General features: G+C 51.6%; 6 protein-coding genes across 6 annotated transcripts; 4 read left to right on the top strand and 2 right to left on the bottom strand.

Moving 5' to 3' along the window:
* The first annotated feature begins 15 nt into the window (after window positions 1-15).
* GGI43DRAFT_416984 (methyltransferase family protein) lies at window positions 16-1169 on the top strand. Its single transcript, XM_083207359.1, has 2 exons — window positions 16-955; window positions 1043-1169. Exon 1 carries the CDS (start codon window positions 186-188, stop codon window positions 906-908), a length of 723 nt encoding a protein of 240 aa, XP_083056092.1. The 5' UTR covers window positions 16-185; the 3' UTR covers window positions 909-955; window positions 1043-1169.
* A 1216-nt stretch (window positions 1170-2385) lies between these two features.
* On the top strand, window positions 2386-3437 carry GGI43DRAFT_230925 (uncharacterized protein). Its single transcript, XM_083200516.1, has one exon. It carries the CDS (start codon window positions 2748-2750, stop codon window positions 3336-3338), a length of 591 nt encoding a protein of 196 aa, XP_083056091.1. The 5' UTR covers window positions 2386-2747; the 3' UTR covers window positions 3339-3437.
* Window positions 3438-4762: 1325 nt separating this feature from the next.
* Window positions 4763-7257, top strand: GGI43DRAFT_230860 (Oxidoreductase, molybdopterin-binding domain-containing protein). The gene has a single exon (XM_083200513.1). The coding sequence runs from the start codon at window positions 4990-4992 to the stop codon at window positions 6964-6966; it is 1977 nt and encodes a 658-aa protein (XP_083056090.1). The 5' UTR covers window positions 4763-4989; the 3' UTR covers window positions 6967-7257.
* On the bottom strand, window positions 7258-11257 carry GGI43DRAFT_230864 (proteasome regulatory particle base subunit RPN2 domain-containing protein). The gene is made up of 3 exons (XM_083200514.1): window positions 10994-11257; window positions 8021-10928; window positions 7258-7963 (listed from the first exon to the last, which is right to left on the bottom strand). Exons 1-3 carry the CDS (start codon window positions 11131-11133, stop codon window positions 7550-7552), a joined length of 3462 nt encoding a protein of 1153 aa, XP_083056089.1. The 5' UTR covers window positions 11134-11257; the 3' UTR covers window positions 7258-7549.
* A 1634-nt stretch (window positions 11258-12891) lies between these two features.
* Window positions 12892-16124, top strand: GGI43DRAFT_230869 (CYTH-like domain-containing protein). The gene is made up of 2 exons (XM_083200515.1): window positions 12892-15365; window positions 15431-16124. The coding sequence occupies exons 1-2, from the start codon at window positions 13257-13259 to the stop codon at window positions 15977-15979; spliced, it is 2658 nt and encodes an 885-aa protein (XP_083056088.1). The 5' UTR covers window positions 12892-13256; the 3' UTR covers window positions 15980-16124.
* A 750-nt stretch (window positions 16125-16874) lies between these two features.
* Window positions 16875-18746, bottom strand: GGI43DRAFT_388122 (permease family-domain-containing protein; the record flags this gene model as incomplete). Its single annotated transcript, XM_083204023.1, has 2 exons — window positions 16875-18264; window positions 18334-18746. 2 exons carry the CDS (start codon window positions 18744-18746, stop codon window positions 16875-16877), a joined length of 1803 nt encoding a protein of 600 aa, XP_083056087.1.
* Between the last annotated feature and the right edge of the window lie 759 nt (window positions 18747-19505).

Raw genomic sequence — 19505 nt, 5'->3', positions numbered from 1 at the left:
GACGATCTCCAGGGCTGGGAATTCGTTCTGACATACCGGGTTTAATTGATAATTTCTTACATAATATCAGCCTAGCCTTCTCTTAGCTTTCCTTCACGTCGCGAAACTCGACTTTTTGAGTTCGACTATCTGCGTTCGACTATCTGCGAGAACAACACACACGGCCAGTATCGCCAACTTCAGCCATGTCTCTAATACCGTCATTCGCTCAAGCTTCACTAGCCGCAGCTACACTGGCTGCAACCGCTGGGACTTATGCTGCAGTTAGTCCTCCTAATCCCGATACCAAGTTGGCTCCCGCGTCCAAAGATTTCCTGAGCTCTATTCACTTCACTGGGAGGCACATAGCCAAAATAGCGATGACGCCTATCGCGATTATTGCTCTGCAGACAGCCACCTTGGCCTACCGCTATCCCAATATGCCCCCTTCACTTCTTGGCCACGGCCCTGAGAACGGCCTTGATGTGAACCTCTTCAGGTGGTCAGCGGACACCGCCATTCCGCTGGCTCTTGTTCTTGGTGCTGGTATCCCTCTGCGGCTCTATGCGTATAGATCCCTGGGCAAGAACTTTACGTTTCAGCTCACCAAGCCAGATCGTTTGATCACAACCGGTCTCCATGGCTACCTGCAGCATCCGAGCTACACTGGCGCGGCGATTTTGGGATTCAGCGCTGCGTTCTGGCTGCTTCGCTGGGACGGTGTCATCAGCTGTTGGCTGCCGCCGTGGCTGTACGAGAAGATTACGTGCATGGGGGTATTTTTCAATGCCTTTGTGCTGTCTGGAGCTTTTGGCTGGCTGTTGTGGAAGCGAGTAAGTGAGGAAGAGAGGGTGTTGAAGGCTGCGTTTGGGGCTGAGTGGGAGAGATGGCATGCTACGACGCCTAGATTTTTGCCATTCTTATTCTAGTTTTGGAATGCAGGGATTGCACCTGGATGGTATGATGGCTTTATTGGGTAGGTTTGATAATAAGCAAGATATTTCTAATAGGCAACAGAGATGTAGTTGTAAATGAGGGTGAATAACAATTAACATCTATCTAGTTCGTTCTTATATGAATGGTCCTGTGAGTCAAGAAACTTTGCGATATAATGGCAAATCCATGTTTTGTGAGATATATTCTACCTTTTCGTTATGGAAAGGGACCGCGTGGGCAAGATACAGCAGTACTGTGTCCTGGTCCAATCGATTGATGGCAAGCTGGTCCGCGCTACGCCGTGGACTGAATCAGTTCTGGGGTAGCAGCCGCGAAGTGTGAAACTGTGCCTATGACGAGTCGGTGGACGCTGCGCGGTCTGATGATCATCTTATCATCAATCATATCTCGATGCAGAGATTTGTGAATGCTATTACGTTCGCTGTCATCAACATGGTTTGAGTAATTAATGAGTTAATCCTTTGAGTCCCGGATGGATGCTGGAGGCTTCCATGATACAATGTGTTGGGAAATGAATAAAATAGATTTGTATGCAGACTATAGGGATGAAGAAAATGCTTAGTTTTCATTATATCAATGGCCCTGAACAAGCAAGCGTAAGAAGAGCAAGGATTGAATCGTGAGAAACCGCATATACAATCCGGATATTTGACTATAATTAGAGGTAGTATAGGTAATTTGTGGATAAGGTGATACGTACTATACCTAGTTATTTTCGATACACAAAATCTTTCCTAGAATCATCTTATCGTCTGATAACTGGACATCAAAACTCTCTAGAGCTCTAGTCCTGTTCGTCAACCGTCAGCAAAGGCATTATTTATCCTAGGAGAACTTTATCGTTTTTAAATAGAGGAAAGGCGGGGGTTTGCCTCAACATCGGATCTTGGATCTCAGTCGAGTTTCCCTATCGTGTGGTATGAAGGTGTTCAATTTTGACTTGTTTACTGCAAGGATACAGGGAGGCAGCCATTATTTTCACCGTACTGTTGACGAACTCGCATCCTTCTACTACGTACTACGTGTATTTGGAGTGAATCACGGATTGGCCAGCAACTACAATTCCTCTTCTCAAGTGGATAAATTCAAAGGATCAATCCAACCCAACAAAAATGAAATTAGAGCCTCTCTTTGGTGGGCCGTATTGCTAACTTTATTGTTAACATTGTACTATTTATATAGATTTGTCCCATCTCGTATCGCTACGTATTTCTTGGCCCACTAAGCCTGTTGATATTGGGTTCCCCATCAAGATTGCTAGTGTATGGATCCTCTGAATAATTCACGATTCGTACATATACTTCAAGTTTCTAGTTCAAGATGATGCAGAGGTAAAATAACTTGACAACTTGGTGGCTTGCTATGGCTGAGGGCGCCTCTGTAGATTGCTGGGAAATACGTGTTCTTTTACTCTTCACAAGTAATTTTTTTTTTGTTGAGGCATTACTTGGGCACTCCGCAGCCCTCTGGTATATAATTCAAATGATTTTATTGATTCCATGATGACTAGACTTTCTGCTACTTCTATTATTTCCTCTCTCTATAATTTCGCTGTTGCTCTTCGGTTCATTGGTGAGACAACATCTTCCATCTGTTGGCTAGCAGCAGAGCAAACTGTCAATCATTCACTTTCTACCATCTTCATCTCGTGATATTGCACTTTATTGCTCATCAGCATTGGGAACTCTCAACGACCTTCACAGATCTGCCAATCAGTCTCGCCTTGATAAAAGCTTTCACCAACCTTCTTATATATCCTGCATTTTGACTGAACTTTACTTCACCTTTTTCTGAAAGCCGGTCTCTCACCAATGGCTCCTGCTATATATCTAGTTCCAAGCCCTGTTATAAGGCGTGTTCCTGACTTTGTGGCCACCAATGCCACAGCCACGCACAATTACTTGGAGAAGAGCGAAGAAGGCCTAACGGAACTTGGCTTCTCCTATGCTTTCTTAGCAGCCGTTGGTATCGCCTTTATCGTCCTTATCGTCGTGGATATATATATCAAGCACGGGCCTAAGCCAACGCCGGGCGAACCCGCCTGGTACCAGAGAAAGTTTGACAAGGCGAAGGGCGGGTACTATGTTTTCAAGGATGGGTTCAACAAACTACTCGTCAAGAGAAAAAGGAGGCTCGGTCTCGAGAGTGCGGAGGCAGCTCCAAAGATCTTTGACTCTCAAAAGATTATCGACAGGCTTGCCGCCAAGCCTGCCAGCGACAGGCCTGCAAGCATGGTGGAGGATGCTGAGGAGAAAAGCCCTGGGCCGATGTCGGGTATTGAAGTCAAAGTCACACCCTTGGATTTGCCATTTCTAAAGGATGATGCAGCCGAGAATAGTGCCCCCAAAGATAACACTGCCAAGGGCGATAATGCGGACTCCGATAGAGCAGCCGGCCTTTGATCAGAGAGAGATATTCGCCGACGGAGGAGTGAATAAGCCCGAAAAAAAGTTGACGGTTACCGATAGCCGCTGGGAAGCCTTTTCAAGAAATAGCGGCCAGATGATGGAGATTGGAGACTCGAGAATGGATTTTGGTAAAATTAAGTCACAAATTGGCGTGAATTTGCAGCACGTTCAAATGGTGTCCCGCGTTTGGTTTTACAGATGTTTTCGAAGATAAAAAGCCTCAGGTACTTGATAATTATAATGGAATCTCGAGAGACCTCCGAAGCAAGGGCGTCGCCTCAAAGTGTCGTGATGACTTGCACTGGAGTGACTCTGCTCTACTCTGCCCTTGATTCTCCACCTTGTAACAATAGGTTGTATCACAGGGATGACATAAAAAGCAGCTGAAAGAGCCTCTCGGAACATCGCAATCGGCTGGTCGGTCGAGCAGGGCCTTTTGCTGTGCCGCATAACGACGGTCCGACCACCGACGACCCGAAGCTGATGGCCGACAGCCGATGTTTGACGATGGAGTGGAGGATGCAGATGAGGCTAATGTAGGTCGAGATGCGCATCTCCATCCAATTAATTTGGCATTGGAGCTTTATATAGAAGTCGCTTTATCGCTCCTTTCATTGGCATGATCAATTACCTGGACAAGTAGCATTGGATTGGGATTGGGGGTTTAGACATCAGATTCTACAGGCGATAAAGACAGATAACACGAGATAGCAGATTGCTGGGCCGTCGGGAGGATCCATCAACCTCAAGAAATCGGAGGTGTCGGTCAACCAGACGCTATGCGACCCCTAACGAGGGGGAGGCTGCCACAAGGGCCAAAAAAGAGGGTCAGCGGCAGCACAGCCGAATTTAAGAACATTGTAGGGCTTCCCGACCGCTGTAATGTCACCCAATCAGCGCCACGCCCTCGCTGTATCATCCCCGCCGGCGTGCCTGGGGTGCTTCTAGCAGGGGCGCCATGCAGCTGTGATGTATTTGCCATAGCTTGACTGATGCACCATCTTACGTACTACGAAATCCACTGCGGCGATCCGACAGACTCAGCGCCTCTGCCATCCGCGACTGACGTTCCGCGTGACGACGTTCCGGAACCCTGTCGTCGGTAATCGTCGGTTTCCATCATTGTGGTGCTGTTATCTGCGGTACCAAGTACACTCGGCCTCTGTGTCTCTCCCTGCTCTGCTCCTGGCCATGGACAAGATTCGGCATTGCCACGGCATTGATGCCTCTTCTTTCTTCGATTCATTCGCCCGCCTCGCCATCTTTGCAAACATCTGATCTTGATCTCCATCTCTGCACTCTCCGCAAAAGCATCACCGCCACATCTCGCGGACCGAGCCGTTGCAAGGAGGGCCGGGATCGCACTCCTTTTTCTGGGACGAACAAGCTGCAGCTTATCTCGTCTATCGAGGTAAGCAGCCTCCTATCCCCCATCTGCGCCCGTTAGCGGTGATGTTAATCGTCAGCAGTATTAAAGCCATAATTGCCTCTGCGCCTTGTATCCGCTCTTGTATCCGACTTTTCTTACTTTCTTTGTGTCTCCACCAGCAATAATAAGAAATATCAGATTGGCATGAGCATTAGCAACGCACTCCGTACATTACCTCCTTTACCTTGACGCCTTTCTGGTCGTATCCACGCGACAATGACTTCTAGATCATCGGCCTGCCTCGCGCGGCAGATACACCAGGCAGTCCGCCCACAAAAGATCCTATCAACCCGAATATCAACGTCTAGGATTCAGACTCGTACATTTATTAGACCAACAACTGCCCGGCACAGCCCTGAGGCACTGAAGACCAAAGCAACACCTTCCCAGCAGATTTCCCCACGAGCTGTCGCTTTATTAGCCAGCATCGGCTTTCTATCATTTGCTTATGCTCTATATCGAACGCCCCCCGCTGCCTTTGATGCCGCGGCAGCCCTACACTCTGAGCATGAGAGATACGCCCCAGTGACTATCCTTGATGGCCGCGACCCAAATCTTCCACGATTCCGCATGTCCGAGATTCGCAAGCATGACAGCAAGTCTGAACGCCCATGGGTCACGCACGGCGACAAAGTTTACGACATCACCGACTGGATACCGGCTCATCCCGGTGGACCGGTCATTCTGCGAGCAGCCGGCGGCGCAATTGAATCTTACTGGAACATATTCACCATTCACAAAAACGACTATGTCTACGATATACTCAACCAGTATCTTATCGGCTATATCGACCAAGCTGACTTGGTAGACGGCAAACCAGCTCAGGAGGCAATCGAAGATCCGTTCGCCGACGACCCGATCAGGCACCCGGATCTCATTACCCGGACGCTGAAGCCTCGCAATGCCGAGACTCCTGAGCAAGCGCTCAGCGCCCAGTTCATCACTCCCACTGACCTGTTCTATGTCCGAAACCACATGTGGGTTCCCAAATTCACAGAGGATGAGGCTGAAGCACACGTCCTAACCATTGAGCTCCCCGATGGCACCACAAAGGACTATACACTACGCGAACTCAAGACCAAGTTCCCTGAGAAAAAGGTGACTGCTGTGCTACAGTGCTCCGGAAACCGCCGAAGCCATATGAGCCGAGGATCTGGTAGACCTACGAACGGCCTGCAGTGGGAAGCTGGGGCCATTTCCAATGCATCGTGGGAGGGCGTTTCGCTGGCCGATGTCCTTGCTGATGCCGGCTTTGATGCTAGTACTGTGAGAGATGGTACCAGTGAGGCTCAGCATGTGCACTTCTCTGGTGTGGAGGCATACGGCTCATCGATACCCATCAAAAAGGCCGTAGATCCCCAGGGTGATGTATTGTTGGCGTACGGCATGAATGGCAAGCCATTACCAAGAGACCACGGTTACCCGTTACGATCCATCGTGCCTGGGCACGTCGCTGCTCGGTCTGTCAAGTGGCTAAGACAAATCACATTAAGTGACGAAGAGAGCCCTAGCCAGTGGCAGCGAAAGGATTACAAGTGTTTCGGCCCTAATCAAACAAAGGTTGACTGGGAGGCAGCTCCGGCAATCCAGGAACTACCTGTCCAGAGCGCCATCACTGGTGTTAAGCTGGGCGACTGGACATTGTCAGGTCAATCATCATCAAGCAACTCAGCTAACCCAGCGAAAGAGGTAACTCTCCATGGATACGCCTATTCCGGCGGTGGACGAGCAGTCATCCGAGTCGACGTCTCGCTTGACGATGGCAAAAGTTGGTCGCAAGCAAATCTGCTCCCCGACCAAGCCCCAAAGGTTGATGGCAAAGCTTGGAGTTGGAAACAATGGAAATTCAACGGAGATATACCCCTGGAAGCATTCAAAACACCGGAAGGCGCAGCATCCAACCAGGAGAGCGACGAGGACAAGAACACCATTAGAAGAGGTAGTGCGAGAAGGGCGACCAACGAAAACGCCGAAGCCACGAAAAGCAACAAGAGATGTACTACAGTTGCTATCAAGGCGACAGATGAAGTTTACAATACCCAACCAGAGAGCCATGCTGCGACGTGGAACTTTCGAGGCAACCTCGCTACTGCCTGGCACCGTGTCCAGGTCTGCACTGAATGTTCCCCCAATGCGATAATTCCGAAGAAGAAGAAGAGCGGTGATTCTGAAGATGGGAAATCATCACCATGAAAGAGGTCATAGAAGGATAATTTAAAGGGATGAGAATATTAGAGTTGGAGAAGAAGGTTTCTTTTTCTTTTATCGCTCCTTTTTTTTTTTCTTTTCTTGTCTGTTTGTTTGTTTCTTGCCTGGGATCGTGAGCGCGCTCCGTTCAATTCAACAATGAATGTACGAATTAGCATAGCGTAGAGAGATGGAGTAGGAGTTTGTCATTTTGTTGTATATCTATATACCCTTTGGACAGAATAAAATCGACGAACTATCAAATTACATGACAATAGAGTGAGACGTCAATCATGGATTAATCATTTTTCTTGATATCATACTTCATTTCTCACAAGACAGACACACTTGCTTCAACAGTTTGTAGAAAACTCAAAGTTGTATTGTCACTTTTCTGTTTTTACTTCCTTCCGTTCCATCCTTTACGCCCCCTCTTATCCACTGCTCGTCGTCCCTATTTTTCAAAAGACTCGCTCGAAATAGGTCTAGCCAGCCAGCCAGCCGCCCCGTTCTAATTCGTATATTGATACAAATCTGCAAAGCCACTACATTCCGCCCAGGATTCGTCGCCACTACATTACAACATCGCCTACTCTTCTTCTTCGTCTTCTCCATCGGAGAAGTAATCAAATGCGTTTGGCACACCAGCTTCCTCATCACCTTCGCCATCTTCATCTACAGCGGTGAGCACTCCGGCTGCCGCCGCTGCCCCTGATAAAATGTCACCACCAGGGGTCTGGGGGTCTACGAGACCGCCAAAGGGAGAGCGTCCCTGGCTACGTAGAAGCTGCTCCATGAGGGGGTTGACGCCTCTGCTATTAGGATCCACGATGCCCTCCAGGATAGATCTGCCAGCTCCCGCAGTGCGACCTGCGCCACCTCTGCCGACCTGTTGCCCGGCTACAGGGGCACGTTCGGTGGTCACCTTCTTCAGCTTCTCCTCAAGAAGAGACTTGGGTTGGTCAGGTTGGGTATCGTCGAGGAGGAGAGGACCACCAGTTGGCTTTAAATAAAATGTTAGCATATTATTATATCATGCAGGCATATAGGTGAAATTTACCTTCTTGACTGGCTTGTATCGACCGGCTGGGAAGCTGATATATTTCAGCTGGCCTGGCAGAACTCTGCTCATGTTTTCAATTTCGTAGCCAACCTTCTCCTTCTCGGGCTTCTTCTTAGCGTCAGTGGATGCTGTATCCTTGTCGTCAGATTCCTTCTTGTCCTTGGGCTCTTCCTTGGCCTTGTCGTCGTCCACCTCCATCTTGTCTCCACCCTTAGCTGGAGCACTGTCGATATCCATGCTTTCACGACGCTGAGCCCGCTCTTTCTTCTGGGCTCTCCTCTTAGCCTGAGCTGTGGTAGACAAAATGGCGGTTGCAATAAGAGCGGGTCCCTCCTCTGTCTTGACTTCTTGCTCAGGAGGATAATCAAACAGGCTCTGGCGAGTGGCACAGTGGAACTTGAAGTCTGGCATCTCCAGGTCGTGATCAAGGCCGATAATGGCGGTTGGCGAAAAGCTGAGAGACAGGAAGTGGGTGAAAGGGAACCAGTACCAGTACTGTGTGAAAACTGCCATACCGACGATACCGGCCATGTTCAAGTTGCCGGTCTGGGTTTGCAGGCCAATGGTGCAGTTGCGGCCACCCGCATCGATGATACCCAAGGCAAGGGCAGCGCCAAACTTGGTCATGGCATCTTCGTGTCGGTCACCAACGACCTTCTTCAGCGTCTTTCGAATAGAAGACACCTTGGGGTTCATGACTTCATTTTGCTGTGCCATAATCATGGCAAGTGAGATGAGAGCACCCTGTCGGACAAAGTCGGTAGGATCCTTCATCATGGGCTCGAGGAGGTCAATAGCTTCGTCGAGTCCAGTGCCAGCGCAAGAAATACCTAGTGCCATGGCGGAACCGTATCGGACGTGTGGGTTGTAGGATTCGGACAACAGCTCAACCATACGGGGAACGCTACCGGGCTTGCGGAAGAGGATGAAGCCCAGACTCATGACGGCGATTCGGCGAACATCATCGTTGACATCGCTCACAGCAGTGTGGAGCAGCTTTCGGATAGCCTTGTTGCTGCCAGTGCCGCAGTAAGCCAAAGCTACGGTCATGATACCACCATAGCGCAGGGTGGGATCAGGGTCGTTGAGGAGGCCCTCGATCAAGACATCGGCGCCCTCTTGGCGGCCGTACATGATCAGAGCCATACCGATGGCCACACCGCGGACAATCTTTTCATGGGTTGTCTCATGAGCATATGTAATCATATCTTCCAGGGCCTTGACGTTTCCAGTGCCGAGCATGATCAGACCCATGGCCAGACCAACAGCCTCGCCATTAAGAGCAGAGTCTTGGAAGAGCACATCCTTGAGCTTCTCAAAAATCTCGCTGTCACCAGTGCCCATACCGGCAATACCCAAACCCAAGGCACCACCATGCTGGACGACTTCCTCTTCGGCTTGGCTGAACTGCATCTTCAAGTATTCCAGAGCTCCTGCACCGTGGTTGGCGTGGATGAGGCCATAGGCATACAGAGCACCTCCCTGGCTGAAGATGGAACCGTTGCTGAGGCCACCTTGCTTGGGAAGATATGGCTCGAGAAGCTTTCGAGACTGTGACAGGTTGCCGCGGTGGATGACTCCGAGGGCAGCTGTGGCAGTGAACTTGGACCAGTTGACAGCCTTTCCGAGCCACTCGAGGTTGTCGCGGAAGAACTTGTCGTTTGTCGTGCCCTGGTTCATGAAAGCATTGCAAAAGGTGACAGCAGTGTGGAAGATGGAATTACGGCCCTCCAGGCTGTCTCGGACCTTGTTGAGAATGCTCAGATCCGTGTGGTTGTTGCGGTAAAGGAATTCAAGATTCAGGCGGATAGTCTTGGAGCCGTCAAGGATAGATCGAATGTTGCGGTAGACCTTGGCAACCTCTTCGGGAAGCTCATCTTCGGGCGCGCTCTGTTGGTTTTCCAGCAGCGATTCGCTCTCTTCAGCCTTTTCATCGCCCTCAGCTCCCTCCTCCTTCTTTGGGGGCTCCCCAGAAGGAAGAGATGCCAAAACCTTGCCCAAGAATTCTTGTGTGCCGTTGTCGTAAAGATCAAACGCAATTTGATATGCGTTGGCGGTCGCAGTGCGGTCGTCCTTGGCAACAAGGTTCCGGAGCATTCGCGATGCCTCTTCGTCTGCGTTAAGGTAGACGACGCATCTGGCGATGGCAAAGTAGTCGGGGTTCGGGATATCGCTCAGAAGATCGAGAATTAACCGCAAGATTTCTGTGCGGAAGGCTCTCTCTTGAACGACATCCATGCAGATGCCAAGAATATATTCCATCAGCTCTTCGGCGGGACCGGGCTGGCCATCGGATCCCTTGGCCTCGGATAGTTTCTCATCCTCGCTGGCGCGCTTGATAATTCGCCTTAGGATATCGAGATTCTTGGCCTCGACAGCAATACCAACAACTTGCCTGTACCGGCCTTGCTTTAAGCAGCTCTCAAACAGGCGGTCGATGATTCTCTGCAGAGAAGCTTCGGCCACGGTGTTGGGCAGCTGAGTAATAGATCCTGAGCGGCCTTCCTTTGTTACGGGCTGGAATGTTGCGTCTAGTATGGTGTTATCGATGGAAGCCCGAGAAAGCAGGGATTTCGGTGGCAGAGTAGTTTGAGAGAAGGGAGTCGTGGGCGACAGGACGGCTTCTGTTGAGCTGGCGAACGTGGTAGACAGCTCGGGCAGGTCTGAAGGCTTGGAGGTTTTGGGAGCGGCATGCTTGGCGGACGTGGCGGCGATGTATTGGTCCACGCACTTGGAGATGATGGTCTCCTCGAACTCTCCGGGAGCTTCAATCTTGAACAGATCCCCTGCGGCCAGGGCAAAGACCATGCTGTCATTGTACGCCTGCAAATGGTAGTAGACCTTGGCAAGCACAAGAGCTGCAAGCTGGCGCTCGGAGAAGGACTCGTCTTCGTAGAGGGCCTCACTGGAATCGCAAACAGTTAGTGGGGGAAACGCCAACGCTACCCTCGAGAATGGATAAAAACATACATCTGGCTCAAGCTGCCGGCGACCTCGGTCCAGACGGTGTCGATGTCGTCGTTGAGCGTCTGCAGAGCGAAGACTCGGAGCTCAGGCTCCTCGTCAGCCAGGAAGGCGAGCACGCCGGTTGCTGATACCAAGCCAGGCATATTGAAGTGCTGCAGGCGAGGACAGCGGAGATGTTGTTGGGATGGTGGGAGTTTTCAAGGACGGATCGAGGGGCGAGATTCGGAGATGGAAGGCGAAAGAATGCTATGAAAGCCCAGCAATTCGAGGGCTGTTGAAGGCAGAATCTACACCCCGCCGGTAGACAATTAACAAAAGAAAGAATAGAAAAAGAAGCTGCAGTGTAGAGCAGCGCAGTAGAGTGGTGGAGAGTGGTGTATCGAGCAGAGGTTTAGCTGATGGCTAAGTTATGATGATGCTCTCTCAGCGTGTACAAACAAGCACACCTGAGTTCCATGTCCACGTCAGGCACAGCTCTGCCTGCCTTGCGCGGTACGTACCTCGAGGTGGGTGCACAGACCGGCCTGGTTGGATGGTGGGGTACAGCTAATTGGATGACAAAATAACAGAGACGCGCAGCAGAGACGCTGTGTCTTGGCTTGGCGGTACCCAAAATGATAAGGGAAAAAAATAATGGGCACTATTACAAGACGGCGATGATTCTGATAGCTGTACTACTAGCACTGCATCTGAGTAATATGCAGAGAAAAGATATCTATAAAAGATAATAATGGGCTTATAGAGGTGGGTATCCCAAGGTAGCAGGCGTCCGCATTACTAGCACAGCAGCAAAACATACACTGACGAACTACTAATAATTCTGTCAACCATGCTGCCGGCATTCGCCGCTTACTAATAAGCATTATAAGCTCTGAACTCCTCCTCACTGCCGGTTGTGGTAATACTGCCACGTGATATTATGCATCATTTTATCAGGCTGCAAGGCAGAGGACCAAACCAGAGTCAGGCTGCCAGGCGCTATACTGCAAGCGACCTAGTTCTTCGAGATTTTATCAAGCATTTCGAGACAGAAGGCTGAACCAGCCAGTAGGCCGAGGGCTGGGCATGCAGGAGACGACACTAGCGAAAGCACAAGGCTAGCATTGCAATGGCGCAACCTGGATTGGCGTCGCACTCATCACACTGGACACGGCACGATAAGCGTGCACGGGGCCTCCCTACTTAAGCCACCCAACGAACTACTGCGGCGCGCTGGTAGGAAGGAGAAAAAAAAGAGGGATTAAGCCGTGGCGCCGGCCGGGGTTGCGTTTGTGATCGAGGTCAAAGTAGAGGTACGGCTGCAGGCATAGACGCGTGCGGTTGAGGCAATGTCGGGGTACCTGCTCCACCTGGTTCTCGCTGAATGGGCCTTGCGCTGGGCAGCATGGCCTCAGGTTTCGGATGCAGCAACGATGCAAGGAGGACTGAGGAGACAACGCTGGGGGGAGCAGAAAAAGGATTAAAAGGATGTTTGTGGCCAGTTTTGGAAAGACTTGTAGCTTCTGAATCAAATAATGCCGTGACTTTTACTTGCATTTTATACTGCTGCTTTACGCCTTGACGCCCGTCTTTAAGTGTCTGCCTGCCAGATACCCATGACTCAACTCAGCTAGTGCCCAGTAGTAGGTAGAACGCAGCGCCGGAACCAAAGCCAGAGGCAGAGCCACTTCCTAGATGGACAGCGCTTGCGTGCGCCTGTAGGGCCCCGATCGACCTACTTTAGAGCGCTGGTAAGGCCATCACGGAAGGGAAAAAAAAAGTGTCCTAGGCGCATCCAACTGTCCCATCCAAACCATCCCTGCGCGAACCATTCGTGGGCATCATAAAATCAATCCACCCCCCATAGCAGCCTCAACTGCCGGACGCCTCAAGCTCGACGCGCATCCCACAGAGCGTCCAGGCCGTGCGGCCATCGTGGAAAAAAAAAAAGAGACCCCCGGCTGAATTTCTTGCGCGCCTGCGTTAAACCCCCACCAAAAACGCATCGCGACGCCTCAGCCTCCTCAGCCTCGAACCTCGTCATCCGTGCAAGCTCGAGAATGTCCGCTTGCGACTCGGACGACTCTGCATCCTTTGCGCACTCGGAAGCTATCTAATCAACAAGGCGAACAGCCGACAAATCGGTGCGGTCGCCCCTCTAGGCGCACGAGAGCGCGGCTCTGGATGCTGGACAATTGAGCCCACCGTCTGAGCCATCGTCTCGCGCCGCACCAGCTCCTCCCAGGAAAAAAGGTACACGAGCGTGTGACAGCCTCCAGTAGCAACCATGGATCTCCGGTCGGTCCTGAACACGTCTGACAATGGCGACCGCGCGCCCTCAAAGGCACAGGCGCCGCCGACCCCTCACCAGCAGCAGCAGCAGCAACAGCAGCACCAGCGCCAGCAGAGCCAGCAAGGCCAGCCTCGCCCAGCTCAGTATGGCTATCGCGACTATCCCCAGCAGCAACCGCCCCAAGGATCGCCGACCAAGACTCCAATTCACGAATATCCCCCCCCTCAAAACCATCCTCACCACTACCCGCAGCACCAACAGTCGCAGCAGCCGCCGCAGCATCCACCAAATGCCTATCCGCAACAGTCGCCTTACCAGGCCCCAAGCCCGTATCAGACACGACCTGCGCCGCCGCCGCTCCAGCCGCCGACGAATGTATACCACGATCCCCGTTCGCCGGCTAGTTCCAGGTCGAACTCGGGGCCCGTGATGGCCTCGCCTTATCGGCCGTCGCCCACATCGGCCACGACTCCCGGAGGCAATGCAGGCTATCCATTCCCTCCGCAGCCTCCCTCAGAGATGGCGAGCCCAGTCCAGCGCCAGCCGTACCCACCGGGCCACCAATACCACGACCCGAGAAGAGACAGCTATGTGCAGAGCCCAGGCGTGGCACCGCCAGCACACAGTCCTGCGCCATACGTGCAACAGCAGCAACAGCAACAACACGGCGTGCCACAAGCGTCGCCGGTGAGGGCGTCAGGCAGGCCATCTCATCCGTTCCTCCATCATCAATTACAGCAGCACACACCGACACCAGCCTCGATCCAGACCCAGCATCAGCAGTATGGGCCCCAACACGCACAGGGCAGCCCAGTCCTTGCAGCGCAGCCTCCACTTGCGGATTACAGCCGCCACCCTTCGCAAGTCACCCCTTTGGGCCCTCCCCAGCCTAGCGTGCAGCGGCAGCCCTCTGCTCCTGGAGCTTTTGCTCAACCGCCTAGCCCATACCAGCAGCGCATGTCTTCCATAGCAAACCCAGCGGCACCGGCACCGGCACATGCATCTACACCCACACAAACAACACCGACTGCACAATCACATACACAGGCACAGGCACAGGCACAGGTGCACGGCCAGCAGCAACCTCAGGCTCCGCCTCACGCTCTGGTGCAGACTCCAACCCAGACTCCGCTCCACACCACTCAGCCGCCAGCGCAGGCTCAAATTCAGCCTTCCCCAAAACCAGCGCCGCCGCCGCCGCCTGCACCGCCTGTCCATCGCCAGTCGAGCGCTCAATCCACCTACGCATCGCCCGTTGCAGAGTCGGCTCAGCATCCACGACCTCAAAACGATCGAGAGCAAAGTTTGTCAGTTAGTCCCAAGACCAGACTTGGCTCAATCCCTAGCAACCCCGACGTTACCCCGACGGCGGCGGATAGAGCCGCGAGATCTTCACTCAGTGTCCACTCCATGGCGATTGACTCGGATCGGGCCATAACGCCGGCGAAGCGCAAGCTGGAGGATCTCAACATGAGCCCTGGGGAGCTGGAGTATAAGGAATCGAAGCCACCCCCTGGCGAAGTAAACGGAGGGTACGCAGAGCGGATCAAAAAATCGGCCTCTCCTGCGGTATCACGAAAAACGCGGAGTCGACGCAGTCAGCCACCTGTCTGGGCACTGAGCATCCACACGCTCGGGAAAAAACTGCCATCTAGCGCCAATTTCGTTCTGCAAAAAAGAATTCACTCCCACATACAACAACCAGCTGTCAATGGCAGACATGAATCTACAGTCAAGACAGAGCACGCCAGCCGCCAGGCTTCACCCGAAACAAGACGGAACCAGCATACCAGCGTTAGCCAGCAGCCATCCGCCGTCACTCCACCGAATCCCCAAGACCAACTGGGCCCATGGGAAGCCAGCATCACGGGTGTCAAGCCCTCTGAAGAACTTTCCAAGAACGTGGCCGACTTTCTCTTCATTCACGTCATCAACAACCAAGACATGCAGGAAATTCAGAGCAGAGGGATACAATTCGAGATTGAGGCTAAACTGGGCACGCTCATCGACAAGGATACCAACCAGCGCGTGGATCGATTCGTCGCTACGGAATGTATTCTCGACGACAACGGCCGGGTTGCCTTCAAAAGCAGCATGACTGAGGTAAGCGCACGGGAATCTTTTTACCATACTCTCTCAAGGCATACATGTTTTCTAACCTGATGTAGGCACAACACAAATCTTATAACGATTTCCTGAACAGCATCGTGATACAGAGCGACCCGCGGAATCCCAACAACCACAATGCCAATCGAGTCCCCGTGATATACAAGCACAGAAGAGAGACGGATCGCTTTTTTGAGCTGCCGCAAGAAATGCATGGCCATCTCCCGGGATGCGTGCGAGCCCGTCTTGGTCATCGCCGAAACGTACGAGTGCGAGTAACATATGACCAAAAGACCAACGAGGTGTTGAACAAGATTATCAAGGCGCGCGTTGCAGACATTGATCTGCACATGCCCATGTGTCCAATGGATTGCCGCATAAGCATCAACCTCGAAGCAGACTGGGATGGCTCTGTGGAGGAACTGGAGCAGCTGGTCGCCAACAAGGGAAACCAGCAACCAGATCGCAGCAAAGACCGGTTGAGCTACACACAAGGGAGCTACCAAATCGACCTCACACAGGTCACCCACGCTGTGAATGGCCCAGGGGTACGTCATTTTTCTTGCTTTGTCTTTCATGCTTCTCTTCTTTATTTTTTTCTGATAAGCTAACATACTCGTGCAGAACTCACAACGCATGGACAAAGAGCACGAGCTCGAAATCGAAATGAGCCCTCAGGTTCTCATTGAACAAGGGCGGAAAGCCCTGAGTGGAGCGCCTCATAGATACCAAGAGTTTGTGGAAGGATTTGTGGACAACGTGCGAGTGTTGGCACGAAAAGCCAAAGAATTTAATTCGTAATAGGCTGTCCAATCAGCCTCGCTTTTTGAAATTCCGGCGCGGACGAGGGGGACAGCTCTCATCCTCCCTCTTGTCCTTGCCTTGTCACTCTTTCAACGGCTAATCGCGGGATATCATATTCTCTATGTTGGAAATAAAAGGAATGTGCCAGGGATGCATGGTTTGGCTTCTTCTTTTTTTCTTCTTTTCATATACTATTCTTCCCCCAAATGGTGCTTCAGGTTGGGTGTTAAGGATTCTCCTTGCTCCTTTTTTTTTCATAGGTAGATCATAGCTTTGTTTTCTCTCTTCTTTTTTTGGGTGTTTGGATTCATGTGGGTTATGAAAATGAAGTTGGAGAGGGGGGAAGAGGGAAGAAGGGAAGGAAGCGAGGCGCATTTTTTGGTAAAAGAATTCAAGGTTTCTTGGTTGCTTGGGTTTGAGAAGAAGCGCGGCGATGGGAGTGGGCTTGGATTCACAGGCAAGGAAAGGCAGACAGACATACCCCGATAGTTGATCAGACGATCGTGATGGTGGAAGATATCTATATATATACTTGCATATATAATACGACTGGAACTATTCGTTCCCTCCTAATATTGTAATATGTAGTAATTGTGAGTTGGGGTATCCATAATACGTGAAATGAAGCCAATCCAACATCTCAAGCTTCTTCCTCTTCTTTCTTTAATAAATCTTCTATTTCAAAATAGCTATTGGGTATACTCAGGCTTGTTTCTCTCCTCTTGTAATACTAGAACCGCCCTCTCCTGTATCTTGCATCTCATCACTGTCATTATTCTGCTCATATTTCTTAGCAGAGAAAGGGGCAGTACTATGAACAACATTAACATCAACGTCATCGCCATCGTCGTCTGCATCAATATCGTCTTCCATCTCTTCCTCGAGAATCAAGTTCAAAATCATGCATACCGCAGCTGTGACGGCAAAGCCAGTCTCCATTACGAGAACAATGGCATCGAGGAAGCCTTGGAGCGACTTGTTTCCACCTGAATAGGTAAAGACGTGGCTGAAATACGTCGGCACCAGAGTTGCGCCGTAACCGAGGGCCAAGCCGGCAGTGAGGACGAAGCGATTCCGGCGGGTGAAGGGCACGCCTCGCGATATGATGGCGATACCAGAAACTGCCACTGAACAGAAGAGGAACGTGGTCATGCCGCCCAGGACGGATGATGGGATGGCGACGAGGGCAGCAGCAAACTTGGCAAAGATGCCCATCACGAGGAGGAAGAAGCAGCAGGCATAGCCGGCTCTGCGGTTGGCGCAGCGGGTGAGGGCGATGACACCGTTGTTCTGCGCAAATGTACTCATGGGCGTCATGGTCATGAGGGCTGCGAGACAGCCATTGAGGCCATCAGCCAAGACTCCTCCTTGGACACGAGACTCGAATATCATGCCGTCGACTTCGAGATGGGAAACATCGCAGGTAGCGGTGATATCGCCAATGGACTCAGCTAGGCAGACAATGAAGACGGCAAGGACTGGGAGTACCAGAGGGCCGTAGACAGATAAGGGGAATGTGTGTACCCAGATGAAGGAGGCAACTGGAGCAGAATCGATGCCAGATCGGTCAAAGTAACCACAGGCTGCGCCGATGATACATCCCACCAACAGACCGATGATAACAGAGGTGGATTTCATGATGGGAGAACCGAAACGCTCACACAAGATGATGGTAACGAAGACGCTGAAGCCCAGGCCAAGGAATTCGGCTGAGCCCCAAGGCAGAGCGTGCGGTGCTCCGGGACTAGGACACAGGCTCTGGGTGGTACAGCCGCTTCCTCCCATCCAGTCCTGGAAACCACTCTCGATGAGGTTGATACCGATGAGCATGACGGTTGGGCCTGTGACGATGGGGGGAAACATGCGGAGCAGGATTCGCGGCGGGATGAAGGACAGCAGGATTTCGAGCAGGGCGCAGACCGCACAAGTGCCCAGCAGAGCACCATATCCTCGAGGACAGGCAAGAGGGTTGCCGTCGGCGTCAGAAGGACAGAAGCCGTTGGCATACATTTGCGATATGGCGCTTTGTGCAACCGGGATGATGCTGAAGCTGATGCCAACGACAGATATGAGGCCCGTTCCGAGATAATAGCTGCAATGGCAAATACCGTCATGATGAGATTATGAACTGGGATACGGTTGGATTTGTGATAAAGCTTACGGAGTTTTATAGATGTGGAATCTTGTGATTTGTATACTCGACAAAATGCCGGATACAATCAATGCTGTCGAAACGAGATACTGCTGCTGCTCGACTGGCAGGTGTACCGCTCCCGAGAGAATCAGTGGCGGTGTTATTATACCAGCCAACATGGCCAGCGCATGCTGCAGTCCCAATAACAGGCCCAGAAACACAGGCATGCGATCATTGAGGCCGAAAAATGGACTTTTGCTCGATCCTGCGCGCTTTGGCATGAAGGGGAGATTGGGCCGGAATAGGAAGCCATAGTCGTAGTCGCCGAGGAGACCTTCGCGGGTTGTAAACGCTCGGCGGAGGGAACGAAGACGGCGGCTGAGAGACCACCGAGGGGCGGTTTCGGGAGTGATTGTCGAAGGGCCGGTGCCTTCGTCCATGGTGAGTGAAGGCGGATGAGAGAGGGATGGTATTGGGTTTAATTGGATTTTATTGGTTTATGTGACACGAGATGCTGAGAACGCGGATCGTGATCCAGTCCCGGCAGCTGTTCAGGTGGTGTGGTAGTTTATGCCGTCATGAGCAATTGAAGCCTCAATTCACACTTCCCATAGAAGAAGCAGAATTAGTATATGAAACAGAAGCAATAGAAGATGTCGATCACAAAACGTCAAACAGCTGCACTCGAGCGTGACGTATGACTCCTCCCAATTCATCCCCCCAGAGAGGGAGGAATAGCTCAGTGGCCGATCAAAGCCATATATACACAAAATTTTCCCATCTTCCCACTTTTCGGAGATGCGATAAGCAATCGGAAGGGGGCGTGCGTAGCAGTGCTAGTAGTAGGTAGTAGTAATAATGCGATCAATCAATTCGCCCTTCTGTTGTGGCAGCGGTTGGCTGATGGTGTGTGGATGGACGGACCAAGCTGGGGGAGGCCCTTGCTCTGGTTCTTATTTTTGCTTATCTTTTGCCGGTATTGTGAGGGAGTGGGTGGACGGTTAATGGACTAGCTGCTGCTAAATTATGCGGAGAGTGGAAGGATGGCTTTCTTTCTTTTTTTTTTTCTTCTTCTTCGTGGTATTGTATCTTGTGAAGGGGGAGAATGTTACCGCAAATGGAATAAGTCAATAATGGCCGTAGCATCGTCCCATAGGCAGCAAGCTCAGTCAAAGTTTTGCGACTGCGAAATCGGCGCT

Source organism: Trichoderma evansii, assembly GCF_050947405.1.
Source record: "Trichoderma evansii strain SZMC 28006 chromosome Unknown GGI43scaffold_29, whole genome shotgun sequence".
Classification (NCBI taxonomy): Eukaryota; Fungi; Ascomycota; class Sordariomycetes; order Hypocreales; family Hypocreaceae; genus Trichoderma; species Trichoderma evansii.
Note: the sequence above shows the minus strand (reverse complement) of the source record. Positions and strands in the feature narration are given on the sequence as shown.

Bases quoted from the DNA above. Each gene is read 5' to 3' on its own strand.
- GGI43DRAFT_230860 (XM_083200513.1), top strand. From the start codon at position 4,990: ATGACTTCTAGATCATCGGCCTGCCTCGCGCGGCAGATACACCAGGCA.
- GGI43DRAFT_230869 (XM_083200515.1), top strand. From the start codon at position 13,257: ATGGATCTCCGGTCGGTCCTGAACACGTCTGACAATGGCGACCGCGCG. The intron at 15,366-15,430 runs GTAAGCGCACGG...AACCTGATGTAG, and splicing joins TCAAAAGCAGCATGACTGAG to GCACAACACAAATCTTATAA.
- GGI43DRAFT_230864 (XM_083200514.1), bottom strand. From the start codon at position 11,133: ATGCCTGGCTTGGTATCAGCAACCGGCGTGCTCGCCTTCCTGGCTGAC. The intron at 10,929-10,993 runs GTATGTTTTTAT...TTGCGATTCCAG, and splicing joins GCCGGCAGCTTGAGCCAGAT to TGAGGCCCTCTACGAAGACG. The intron at 7,964-8,020 runs GTAAATTTCACC...TTTTATTTAAAG, and splicing joins GATACAAGCCAGTCAAGAAG to CCAACTGGTGGTCCTCTCCT.
- GGI43DRAFT_230925 (XM_083200516.1), top strand. From the start codon at position 2,748: ATGGCTCCTGCTATATATCTAGTTCCAAGCCCTGTTATAAGGCGTGTT.
- GGI43DRAFT_416984 (XM_083207359.1), top strand. From the start codon at position 186: ATGTCTCTAATACCGTCATTCGCTCAAGCTTCACTAGCCGCAGCTACA.